A 14,064-nucleotide genomic window follows, 5' to 3' on the forward strand; every position below is an offset into this window, starting at 1 on the left:
TGCTTATGTTAATTTCTTAGTTTCTTCTAGGGGTGTCCCGATCTGTCCGATATCGGTCCGATATCAGACAGAAAACGAATATCGGATTTTATCTGACTGCATCTAAAATCTCTGATATAATATATATTGTTTTTTTGGATTTATTTTTCCAATATCTTCTATTTTATTTTTAAATGTATTTTATTCAATCATAGAATATTCTTTTTAAATAATCTAGTATTTTCCAACATTCCACACTACAAAATAAGTAATAATAGTATGTATGATTCATGCTGATATCATATTGGATCGGTATCGGCCAATACGTAAGGCTACAATATCAGTATTGTATCGCAGGTGAAAAAGTTGTATCTGGACATCCCTAGTTTCTTCTATTTTCCCTGGTCATGCAGCGTTGGTAGCACTGCCTGTTAATGTTGGTAAAAGGTTGGATTGTAAATACTGTATGTACAGAGAGGAACAAACTGCTTCAATTTTAATCTGTTTTTTTAGTGTTTCATCCTCACATCTTTGAAGTCTTCTTAATGTCAAAGATTAGATGTAGAATGAATGTAAATAACTTATTTCTACCACTATAATAACATCTCAGGATCCAGGTTTAGTAAATCCAGCTCCCTGCAATGACACAATGAGTTAAACTGTGATGATGGTACAGTTCCAGTAGTATGAGTCAGGATTATTAAAGTTTTATGATCCATAAAATGAAGCACATTGTTCACTTCTTGTACGGTTTTGGGAAAAGCTCTGATCAAACTGCTATATTTTTGTATTTCATCTCTGCAGTTAAACATGGAGAACCACTGCCACATCTTCATGTAGTGCTGGATCCACAAAGCCTTGCAGGATGAACATGTTGAAATCCAGTGGGCTGAAAATTCCTGGCCGAGGGCCAAAGAATTCCAGCCCAGTGGGAAGGAGCTCAGTGGGCGGAACCTGCAGCCCCGTCGCCCCTAAAGACGGTAAGTCACTTCCTGCTCCTGACCTCGTGGAAAAAAGTCATTTTTCTCCCAGTTATCACCACAGGAAGCGACTCAGACTGTGTGTTTGTGGAAGGGACTCAGTGCTGCCAGCTGCAGGAGGGCGAGGCCTGAGAGGAGGGCTGGGTTATCAGCTGCTTTATGAGAGTTTGGTTGAAAAAAAAAGAAAAAAGTTCCCTATAATCGGAAACTACACATAAGCGCTATGTGTGTGGCACTGCAAACATTAGTCATGGGTTTTTTGTCTTCTGAATAGTGAAGATACGCAGCATAAGTGTATCAGATGATTACCAGAAGGTAGTGAACCGGTAACACCTTTATTGGAAAAAGCTGAGTTTTGTCCCAGCTTTATGCAGCAAGCTTCAAACAACACATTGGAAACACTCTCATGCAATGATGTGAGCAAAGACAACAAAGGTTTATAATTGTCTTTCTCAGATTTGTTTCTAAAATTACGCCTAACACCACAAAATGATACTTTATACACATGAAATGACACTTCTGACACCTAAAACTACACTGTATACAAAAATGTTATACTTTATACACCTAAATTTAACCTTTATTTACATAAAATGACACTTTATACTGGTAAAGTTACACTTTATGCACCTAAAACTATCCTTTATATAAAATAATGATACTTTATTCACTTAAAATGACACTTCTACATCTTAGATTTACACCACACCTAAAACTATCCTTTATACTACATAACTATACTTAAAAACTAAAAGATACACAGAGCTACATTTTAAATTAACAGGTCTGGTGTAGCAAATGCACATGTTTATGCTCTTAGCTGAGAAATCATTATCCATCACAAGATTAGCAGCTCTGTTTGCACACAGTCGTCACAGCTGTTCCTCCTGTTTTTCAGTTTTAGCTCCCACTCCGACCCTGTTACAGCTAAATTATAGCTTAAAGCTCTGAGCTGCAGTCCTCCGTCTGACATTGCAGTGTTGGTTTCACATTAGCACGTGGAGCGGCTTCTTTAAAAAGAGCCGGCTATTATTGTGTCACAGTTTACTCTGAGTTTAAAGTCGGTGGAGCTTTGCAGATAGCGCTGAAACACTGAGCTTCAATAATCGGACACACTAAGAGCAACGTGATCTACTGTGACACCATTTCATTAGCTCATCCAGTGCACTTTAGTGATATTTCACGTTAAAGGAGGGACAGTCGTTCACACCGTGGGTGATTTTGTTGCGAATCATGAAAAGTATTTGAAGTTTTCCTGGTGTTTTGGTAAAACTGGTGCCCATTTTGCCTACAGTAATGACTGACTTCCATGCTCAACCAGCGAACAGTTAGACAGACTCAGTCACCAGATAAACTGGGGCACCAGTTGTTTTCATTCACAGATTGAGCCCAGTGTTACTCTTTGTATACCTTTATTAGCTTAAAAAAAAAAAACTAGTCAATACTCAACAGCAGGAGTCCTTGCAGATTAATGAAATGATATTTTACATTAAAGGATAATTGTTCACACTGTGGGTGATTTTGTTGTGAAACACGAGCAGGTCAGAGGTTTACTGGTATTTTTCCGTGCTGGCAAACTCTAGTTCTAAACCCAAATTAACTGATTGTGTTTTCAATGAAATTATGTCATCCATTAAAGGGCCAGTATTGTGAAAAATTCACTTTATAATGGTTTTGCTACAGTGATATACATCCCTTTAGCCTCATTCAGAGGGACAAAGTTGAAAAGTGCCTTTCCTTCCTCCTTTGTTATTCCACATTTTGTAAAAAGTCAGCTCCAAACGGGCAAATTTGATTTTTCTTGTGTTATGACGTCATAACGCGGACTCTCCTCCTCCTGACAATCCTGGCTCCTCCTACCCTATAAGAATGTGAGCTCCTCCCTCTCAGACGACCTCACAGGTACAACAAACATAGATATTACAGTTAATATCTTTTCAGTATATAGATAATCCAGTATATACCGTATTTTTCGGACTACAAGGCACACCGGATTATGAGGCGCACTATCAATGAATGGGTCTGACCGGGTCTATTTTCATACATAAGGCGCACCGGTTTGTTGTTTTTATTATTATTAAGGCTCATTAAGAGAAACAAAATAGTCAGATAAGTCAAAATTTATTCAACTCATTAACAATAACTCTCCACATTGTTCAGGTTTAACACATAAAATATAAAACATTACACTCACTTTTTCAGTTCAGTATGTTGAAGCACAGTACTGGTACATATCACTCCACGAGGCGTCTGACTACGGTAGCCCTGAAGCACCAAAAATCCATCAAGTGGTGCAGCTTCATAGTTTATCGAAGTTGTACTAAAACATTTTGACATAATTTCATACATAAGGCACACCTGATTATAAGGCGCACTGTCGATTTTTGAGAAAATTAAAGGATTTTAGGTGCGCCTTATCGTCCGAATAATACGGTAGATAAACCGAAGAGCACTCACAATCAGTTTAACTTTTAGTATCTGTTATACCGCCTCGTATCGCCTTTATGGGATGATTTGACGTGTTTGTGACTCAATGTGACGCAGCGGTTGGACAAAATAATGGACTATCGTCTTAAATGGACTATTTCTGTGGTCAGGGGAGGTGCGGATGAAAGAAAGCGGCGTAGCAGCTCATGTGAGTGTTTGCATCAGCTGACTCAGCTGATAGTTGAGAGTGTACTTTCCTGCGGCTAAGCGTGAGCGGTTACAATCAGTTCCATTTTTAGTAGCCGTTATACCGCCTCGTATCGCCTTTATGGGATGATCTGATGTGTTTGTGACCCAATGCGACACAGCGGTAGAACAAAACAATGGACTATCATCTTAAATGGGCTAGTTAAGTGGTCAGTAGAGGTGAGGAGAAGGAAGACTGTTGGTGTGATAAACACACACCCTGAAGCAGGGTGTGTTTACACCCGCTGATTCATATGCATGAAGGCCCTAAACACAGCCTATTTTCAGGATCGATCTGAAAGTGACTAAAACTCCAAAAAAACAGGTGAGTTTGGGAAAATAAACCTCAAATACTATGTTGTTGGGGCTCTTAGAAGAGATGGAGATCGGTGAAAACCTTTAATGAAGAGGTTTTCCATCACTTTAGAGAATAGACTAGAGATTTTGCATCAGTCTCTAATTTAGTGAATTGTTGTTTGTCATCTGTGCAATGGGATTACGCTTCCATGTATCAGAAGACAGTCATGTTTAATAACTTTAGCCTTTATGACAGCATCCATAGATTGATTCCTGTGTGGATTTGAAAGAGGAATATTCTCAAACACCCGTGTTCTTCTTTAATCTCTCGTCCTGGAGGTCAGTGATGATTTGAATGGCTCAGATTGTTTGAGTCGAGTAGGGAACCAAACATGTGGTCGGCCTCAGAGCGTCTCATCTGCTTATGTCAGTGGAACTCCACGTGACACCAAGAGGAACGCCATTCCTGTGGTTTTACAAAGTTTGTCCCTGCTGTGTGTGAACTCATTAGTTTATAAGTGACACAGAGAAACATTGTTAACAACAGACCAGTGTCATGGCATGGCGTAGAATTTGTGCCACAATTGTGAGCGCTCTCTCAATACAAGTCTACCAGCAGCTGTCCTTCAATACTGCACGGTGTTTACAGATGTGCCAAGTTCATTTGTAAAATTAGCTTTGAATTTTAATTTTGTTTGCATGCACAAAATCAGTTTTTGCTTGTGCAAATTTTGGTTTGGCGTGTGCAGAGATTTTCGCATTTTGACCCCCTGCACCATGGGACTACGAATATAAATTAGCGTTTCGCTAAATCCGGTGTATTTACAACTTTGGCTGTACATTAATACACACGGTCCCACTTAAATAAACAAATAAAAAAAAAATATGCTCACACTGAAATGTTTTTGCTTAATTTGCACATAATGTTTTCACGAGTGCAGAATCTAGTTTTGCACACGCACAACTTTTCAGTTTGTGCAGAATTCTCATGCAGTCCTTTGTTTTTGTGTATTTTTGTGCACGCAGAACATTTCCGCTCACGCAAAGTTAGTTTTTGCTCTCGTCAAACTTATTTTCGCTTGCGCAGAATTGATAAGTTAGGACTGAATAACAAATCCCGTTCAAAATAAAAAGCATTTAATGTTCCGTTATTTATGGCCCTCAAAAGCCCACAGGCCTCACAGAGTAGGTCACTGACCCACTTTTTAATGTTGACCCACATGTTGAGAACCTCTGCTCAGACATGTGCTGCATTTGCAGCTCATTGACGTTGAAATAAAGGACTGTTGAAGCTCGTCATGCTTTAAAGCCACAAATCGTTCTAATAGTCCACAGATTTCAGGGTCAGCCTTTTGTCCGTATGTTCCTGTCTGTGCTGCCAAACACAGACACATGCGCATGCACGGACACACACGCACACACACACACACACACAGACAAAAACGGGCTGAGATTAAAACCAAAAAGGCCACATTAGAGGACGAAGGTGGGGCGTAATTGAAAGTACTGATAAACAGCTGAAAGGGCGGCGATGGGAGGATAATCAGGAGGAAGAGGCTGTGGGGCTTTATTGTGTGCAGCGGATGAATGGTGGGATTCACATGGTGGTGGGAGGAGCTAAATGCTCAAAGTAAAGCCTGTGTGTTTCCAGCCTTCCTTCTGCTCAGGATCTTTCAGCCTGAGCTCTCCTGTTGCCCCGGCAACCCCATCGGCTGGTTAGTTCAGGTTTTCAAGGCCAAGCATTTCTGTATGAGAGCGATAACTGCACATTTACCAACACTTTGCTCTAATAGAACCTCTTAGAGAGATTTATGTATATATATAAAAAAAACAAGTTCAAAGAAAATGTGCAAAGCATTCTGAGAGTTTTTGGTTTGACACGTGTCCCCTTGTTTTTTGTTTCATATATAGTTGGCAATGAAAGACGTTTCTGACACTGGAAAATGTCTTTTGCAGCTTTATTGACAATCTGAGCAGTGTCATATTCTTTGCCAATACTGTGGTTCTGATAGCATCTTCAGGATGTTTATTAGACTAAAGGGCAAGTGATTGAAAGTGAAAGAGAACACATATTTACATCTTTTATCGCTTTATTGACGTAGCGTCTGCCTCATATTTCTTAAAAACTAATCATTCTAAGGTTAAAGCTGCTTTCCAGTGTTTCGGAGAGAACGTCTCGATGTCCCGCCCTCAACAGCTCTACTTCCTCCCCCTGCCTCTGCCAATCTACCAGAAGCCACGCCTCTATGTTTGTGCACGCACATTGCAAAACATAACAAAGTCACATAACTGCAACAACAACACATTTATTGTTGGAGTGCCATAACTTTTGATTAATACATGTTTATTACCTGTTAAGGGTGTGTATTGCCTAGCATCTGGCGATACGATTCGTATCCCGATACATAGGTTACGATACGATACGATGCAATTTATCCCAATATTAAAGTATAAGGCGATCATTGCAATTTTTAATTTTTTTATATGACTTAAGAAAACAACTAATCTGTAAATGTGTACACCTTCATGAAAACATTATGTAGGAAATATACTTTATTGGCATATTTTACACTCAAAACATTGGCTTTAACATGCCATGTGCCAACAACTTCAAATGAAAAATAACATATAATCTACCAGTGGCTTTTAAACCAACTTTGACTTCAGCACAACATAACTGAGGTATTTGCCTAGAACTACAAATAAATGCAGAAAGTTAGTACTTTCTTTTTAGATTTTTATTAAAAAACACCCCTATTACCTGTCCATGAGAAATGTTGCCAAATCCTGGTCATTTCGGAATCCATTTAAAAACAGCAAGTCCCTCCCCCTTTGAAAAGCAGCTCCGAGACAAATCCTGTTGCGGTCACGAAGACGTTTAGCCACAAGCTTTATACCCGGATTTTTCTTTTCTATTTTAGTAGAGGCTTTATACGTTTGGAATCGTGGAATTGGTAACTGGAGTTTTGGAGCGCTCCTCCATGACGCTCTGCTGCTCAGTGATACCTGTTTGCTGTTGTGACGGTGCACGCACCCTTGACAGTGGCCCGCTCTAGGAAGTCGAAGCCTATTGGCTGGGCGAAGTCGGTGCTTTTTCGCATTTTTATAAGGGTCTATAGGACGAAGGAGGGACTTATATACATTAATGTATATGAATGACCACCGGCAGTAGATCATAGTAAAATACTAATTAGGTATTTTTTTGTATTTCAAAAGAATGATACATAAACAAAGATTTCTCAGAAACTCCGGATATCAGCTTTAAGAAAACTTTAGGTTGTAAACAAAGGATGATTTGGTAACACTTTATTTTAAGTTTTATGCATAAGGCTGGCATTATGCTGTCATTATCTGTCAATAGCATGAATTAGGTGTCATTAAGTTAAAGTTAAGCTAAATTATGACACCTTTGGTTAGGAATTAATTAATGTAACAAAGGACACTTAATGACAACCTTTATGACACCTTATTCTTGCTAATGACAGATAATGACAGCGTAATGTCAGCTTTACGTATACAAGTTAAAGTAAAGTGTTAACGATAGTAATGGAAAGTAAAGGAGAACACATTTCTACGTGTTTTATAGCTTTCTCTGACAGTCTGTTCAGTGGCTGTTTCATATTCCTTCCAAATGCTGGGATTTTAAAGCATCTCTTCAGGTAATTGATAAGAAAACTGAAGGATGTTTAAACTTTAGCTGTTCTCGACTAAAAGACAGTTAAATGACAGCAAAAGAGAATCATTTATATTTGTTGCATCTTTTTCTGGCAATCTGTGCAGCTGCTGTTTCATATTTCTTCCAAACGACTCCATTCTAATGGTGTTTTCAGATGACTGATGAGGAAAGTTGAAGATGTTTTGGGGAATCCGTGCTACAGACCACACAGATGGTTTAATAGAGCGTGTTTCCAGGTGTACTCATTGGTCTTTGCGTCTCGCGTAACATACGGAAACAATTGGGGCAGAAAGTGCGTAGAACACGGCTCACCGAGGCCTCGGGCCTTCTCTCAGGGTGTCACGGAGACGAGCCTGCCACCAAACACAGTTTATACTGAGTGTGCTGCGCAGCAGACCGAATGCTAATGCTAATGTTGCAACATAGTTAACGAGGACAGAGATGTGTGTCAAACAGGCGGTAACATCGCCGTAGCGCCGCTCTGACCTACTTACAGGAGGATTTATAGGATTGTCTGAACTTGTAGTAACTGATGTTGTCTGTATGATATTGGAGACATCTCCAGGATTAGTGTAAAATGCTCCTTAATTCAAATGTATGTACGTTAAAGTTTCAATTATTCATTTGATTTGAGTTAGAATTGAGTATAGATTAATAGTTAATAAGATGAATACAATATGAAGTGGAATTGAAAAATCCATCCATTTTATGACATATTCCAGCAATGAATTCATTTGTTTACAGTAATTTGTGAATATTGTTGAAAAACTTTAGTTTCTATCAAAATAGTATATATTTTTAATTTTTTGAAAAAAATATTACATTTTCAGCTATTAGAAAAGATGTATTTAATTATAATAATATTAACAATCAAACGATAATATTAATAACCAAATCAAATTTCATCAACTCAAACCAAACAAGATTTTTATTAAATTAAACAATATTTAATCAAAGTTTTACTTCTTTTTGCTCCTTTTCATTCACATTTTTCTTCTTTTTTTCAATGTGGAAGACAATGAAATTTGTCTTGAAAGGAAAAATAAAATAAATAAATACATATATATATATATATATATATATATATATATATATATATATATATATATATATATATATATATAAATATGAGTTGAGCTAACTATAATTTAATTTGATTTATTTTAAACAATTTAAATTTGATTTAATTGATTTCGATTAAAAAAATAAAAGTTTAGTTTATTTTTTAAATTTAAAAAACAGGATAATTTTAATAAAGTTTTAATTCATTTATTTAAATCGAAAATACTTAAATTTACTGATTTCTTTTTTTTTTGATTATAAACTGAAAAAGGTTAGTAATCTGTTGATTCTAATGAATGTTAATGTTTTGGTCTTAGGGACTCCACAAAAGCCCATCTCACCACCTAAAACCTCTGAGGAGGGCGATGACGTCGTGGGAGACTTCGTAGTGGGTGAACAGGTCTGGGTTAATGGGTTCAAACCAGGAGTCATCTCCTACCTCGGGGAGACCCAGTTTGCCCCAGGTCAGTGGGCCGGCGTCATACTCAACGACCTTGTGGGTAAAAACGACGGCTCTGTGGGCGGGGTGCGCTACTTTGAGTGCCAGCCACTGCAGGGCATCTTCACCCGACCCTCCAAGCTCAGCCGACAGCCGGCGAGTGAGGGAAGCGACAGCCAGTCCACGGACTCCACTGTGAACCAGTCCCAGCAGGGTGGGGGCGGTGCCCCTGCCGGCCAGAGGGTGGTCGTGCTGCTCAGAGAGGGTCTGCTCAACAGCGCTGCAAAGACCGGGAACGAGTCGGGGTCCAACATGTCTGATAACGGCTCGGTGAAGAAAAGTGGAGACAAAGACCTTAGAGTCGGCGATCGAGTTTTGGTGAGTTCATCATATTTCAAATGGTTTTTAGTCATGAGACGGTCACGACCCTCTGCACTTTTCTATGAAATGTTTTTCTCTCAAGAGATTAAACAAGATAAGATGAAACGAGATAAAATGAGATTAGTTGAAATACTAGGTGAGATGGGATGAGACCAGATGGGTAGACATCTGACAAAATGAGAAAAGATGAGTTAAAACAGGACGACTTGAGAACTAAAGAGATGATCTGAGATAAACTGGCAAGATGAGATGAGACAAGAAGAGACTTCATCAGACGAAACAAGATCAAATACGATTTTAGATGGCAAAAGGAAATATGTGACAAGTTGAGAAGATAAAGATCAGACTAGACGAGACAAGATGAGATCAAATTAAATGAGATTAGTTAAGACGTGATGAGACAGAATGAGAATGAGATGGGATGAGTTGTAACCAAATAAAACAAGAAGAGATGAGATAAGATGAGATGCGACGAGATACAATTAAATAAGATTAGTTAAGACAAGATGAGACAAAATTGAATGAGACGGGATGAGATAAGACAAGATGAGTTGTAACCAAATGAAACAAGAAGAGATGAGATGTAATGAGAGGAAATGACATGGGATAAGAAGAGATGAGATGAGATGAGACAAGCAGAGAACACAAGATAAGAGATGAGACAAGCAGAGATAAAATAATAATAGATGAGATAAGATAAGATGGGATAAAATGCAAATGTTTCTTGCACTTTATTTTCCTCATACTTTTCAGGTCAGTGTGTTTAGTGACATCGAGCACATATGCAATATTTATATGTACACAGGCATTTTATTTTCATATGATCTGTATGATATGATTCAAACTGACACAATAGGATACATTTTGACTTATTTTTGTGCATTGTCAGTAACTCAGGGTACTTTATCCTTTATGTTCTCACTTACAGTGGTTACAATGCTTTCAATGTGTTGCAATGGTTACGTGTTGCACTTTATTTTATGATGGCAGTGTGTAAAACTGCATTTTCTTTGTTTTTCAGTGAAAAAGTGCAAAAACACTAATAATAAACAATACATAGGATGTTTTGAAGCAAATAATTTGTCCTCTGAATGATCCATATCTTCTGATGAACAGATACAGCAACTTGATTTTTCATCTCTACGTTTAATTTCGATATTAACGGCGTAAAATATCGCAATATATCACGACAATATCACAGCATGACCCAGGTATCGTGATGCGTATCGTATTGCAACATCCTTGCCAATACTCAACCCTAATCAGTACCAGTAAAGATCTATTCCTGCAGTTTTTTTTTTTGGTTTTTTTTTTATCAGTTCATTCCTAAATCATCAAAACTTCAAAGCAGGGCCTTCCTTTGTTCTGACTTAGTGAAAGAAACGTGGATCTGACAGGACTCTCCACAGCTCTGATGTCACGCTGATGGTCATTGTTACATCAGACTCTGGTGCACAAACCTTCCTGCTGGTCAATACATGAAATCACTGCAGATTACTTTCAACACTTAAGAGAGGCGATCCTGCTGCTGACACATTGATCAGAGAAGCCTGTGTAATCTATCTCAGTTCAGCGGTTCAACATCCTGCTAACATTTCTCCCCACTGCAGGAAATTCAACACTTACTCAGGATTAAGATGAAGTGGGAAACTCAGATTACACTCAGTGGACACCACGAAAATACATTTTCCTCCTCAAGGTGGAATAAATAACATCATGTGAACAGAAGTCAGACGTGAGACATGATTTTATAGGTTCTATGATTTTTTTTTAATCCATATCTGACCAAGGCCTGCTGTCTTGTTCGTTTTGATTGTCATCAGATATATCCAGTCATTTAATTGTAATTCAAATGATTTTACATTTAGCTTCCTGGAACATGTTGATGATGTCAGAGGAGGAGGAGCATCAGTCTAAGCAGCAATTTACTCAGATTTACCACAACTGGACATACTGTACATGTATGGACATTGTGCACCTTTTTACATGTTGAGTCATTTTATTAATTAGGTTTGCACACGTACATCGTAGCATTACAGCTAATTGTTTTTATTATAATGCACACAAAGTATTCATTCACAGGAACACACAATTCACATATTTACTCACTACATGGTGCTGCTGGCACAAAAACTCACTTTTACAAGTCACTTAATCTGGTTTTAAATAAAGTGTATATCAATGTAATGTGAAAAATACAGTCATTTTAACTCTGACAGGAAAATGTGCAATTACAGCCTTTTGACAATGCACATTTACATATTCACGTGTATCTTTGACACACGTCGGAAGGAAAAAATGTTGGAAGAGCCTAAAGTAAAATAGCACCTAATATAGGTCATCGATGCAAAATGGTCCTGATCGGGGTAAAGTGCTCTTAAAATCTGTTCAAGTCGGCGTTTGGAAGATTTCTTTTAAACCAGTGTTAGAATGTTCAATCCTGCGTTGTATTTACAGGTGCAATGATGTGTATAAGCTACTGTCAATCAAGCTCAGCCCACTGCATACCTCACCATCAGACGGTACAGATGATAAACAATCTGCTACAGACTGACGCCTGGTTGATCTGACTCAGTCTAAACAGCGATTACCAAATCCCCCTTTTTATTACACATAGAAGGCTTCTGTTGTTGTAATATGATGTCTACTGTGCCTCCTGCAGCACTAACCAGGGATATTTCATTATTTGTTTCCCCTTTGGTTATAAAGGGGAATGTTTTTTGTTTTTTTTCTTCCAAAAAGACATTTAATCATGTATTTTTTTAAAGTTTGAGCCAATTTTTTAATTTGATGTGTCTTTAAAGTCAGGATGTTTCAATCACTCAGGAACTGATGGTCACCAACCAATCACATGCTTTTTCAGTGGCTGGAGAGTAGAGTCACAAGTTAGATTATATTTTCTTATGACCATTTGGTAAGCATCGTTGTCTTTTAACAGCAAACCATGACAAAACCTAGGAAAATCTCCTTAAAACCTGAATTTATCTTCATATCATCACCTATTGTTATGTATGACTATGTCCCGTAACTATACAGTATGATACTATAACATTATAAAAGCCATTCAGCATTAAAGCACAAGATCGTTTTGTCCTTTCTTGCCAATATAGACAGGTGTGACCAGCTGAAAACAAGTCAGTTGCCCAATTTTTGGTCCCAACCCACCAGTTGAGAACACCTGTCCTAGAGTTATTTATTGGAACATTTATTATTTGTGTTTTTGATGTGATTTTATGGAGTCGGACGACTGTGAATTTGTTGTTGAGGCTCCGTAAAAGCCTGGAAATGTGTCTTTTCTTTGAAATGAATTGGTCAGTGTGAACTAATTTATGAATTACTGCTGCCGTCAGGTCGGAGGGTCAAAGATGGGCGTCATACGTTACATGGGGGAGACGGACTTTGCTAAGGGGGAATGGTGCGGAGTGGAGCTGGACGAACCTCTGGGGAAGAATGATGGTGCAGTGGCTGGGACCAGGTACACACACACACACACACACACAGTTACTGATATGAGGTACCACTGTGTTATTTTACTGTTTGTGGTTGTTGTTAAATGCTAAAAAAAAAAAAAAAAAAGGAAGGGACGCCCCGTCCCTAAAACCCTGATTTAAAGTACTCCGTCGCTCTTCCTGCAGATACTTTCAGTGTCTTCCAAAATTCGGCCTGTTCGCTCCCATCCACAAAGTGATCCGCATCGGCTTTCCCTCCACCAGCCCGGCTAAAGCCAAGAAGAGCAAGCGTATGGCCATGGGGGTTTCCTCCCTGGCCCACAGCCCCAGCAGCTCCTCCATCAGCTCCGTCAGCTCTGTGGCTTCCTCTGTGGGCGGACGGCCCAGCCGAGCCGGACTGGTAGGGTTATATTTGTAGTACCATAATTCTGCACGAGCAAAAGTACATTTTGTTCGAGCTCAGGGACCGCAAAAATGATTTCCCGCGACCCACAGTTTGAGAAATGTGTGTAAAATGCCTTTTTTCCTTTGTAGTGCGTTGTTTGAGCTTTGCTTTGTCAGAGGTCATTGATGTGAATGGGAGGATTCTGCCTGAGTCAACGTACTTCAGGACTTTTATAGTCAGCAAAGTTTGGCATCAAATCTGAAGGAAAAAGGACATCAGGCCATCTCTCATCGATCAGAGCGGTTGGTCTGGAGCCAGGTGTCGATGGCGGGCCGAGCCTCTCTACTTACATTAATTGTTGGCTGCAGTGAAATGACAGGCATAGGAAACTCGTTCATTCACTCCTGATGTTGTTTGGTAGGTTTCTTTAGAGCTTACCTGGTGGTGCAGCAATAAAAACAAACACTGATGTCAGCTCAGTGCTTTAGGATCTGTCTGGAAGGAATGTAGTCAAAGATCTCCATCTAGTGGTCAAATGCGACGATGCAGCGATTACAGATTATAACATTCTTGTTTTCTCTACACCAAGAATGAGCAGCTTTTATCTCAGCGGGGGCCATTTAGAATAATGACCTGAGGTTAAGACTTTAGTTGAAGTTTTATACATAAAGGCTGTCATTATTATGACATGACACCTGTCATTAGCATGAATAAGCAGGTGTTATGAAGGCTGCCATTAAGTG

At 38.8% G+C, this 14,064-nt stretch overlaps 1 protein-coding gene across 1 annotated transcript in view; it reads left to right on the forward strand.

The window, feature by feature from the left end:
- The window catches only part of clip2 (CAP-GLY domain containing linker protein 2), a 32,727-nt gene that overhangs the window by 3,426 nt on the left and 15,237 nt on the right, over positions 1-14,064 (forward strand). Inside the window, exons 2-5 of the mRNA XM_028467351.1 lie at positions 784-959; positions 8,985-9,484; positions 12,838-12,962; positions 13,123-13,336. Of these exons, the coding sequence (XP_028323152.1) occupies positions 845-959; positions 8,985-9,484; positions 12,838-12,962; positions 13,123-13,336 (954 nt within the window). The 5' untranslated portion in view covers positions 784-844. The remainder of the gene's footprint in view (positions 1-783; positions 960-8,984; positions 9,485-12,837; positions 12,963-13,122; positions 13,337-14,064) is intronic.

Source organism: Gouania willdenowi, chromosome 14 (genome assembly GCF_900634775.1).
Source record: "Gouania willdenowi chromosome 14, fGouWil2.1, whole genome shotgun sequence".
NCBI lineage: Eukaryota > Metazoa > Chordata > Actinopteri > Blenniiformes > Gobiesocidae > Gouania > Gouania willdenowi.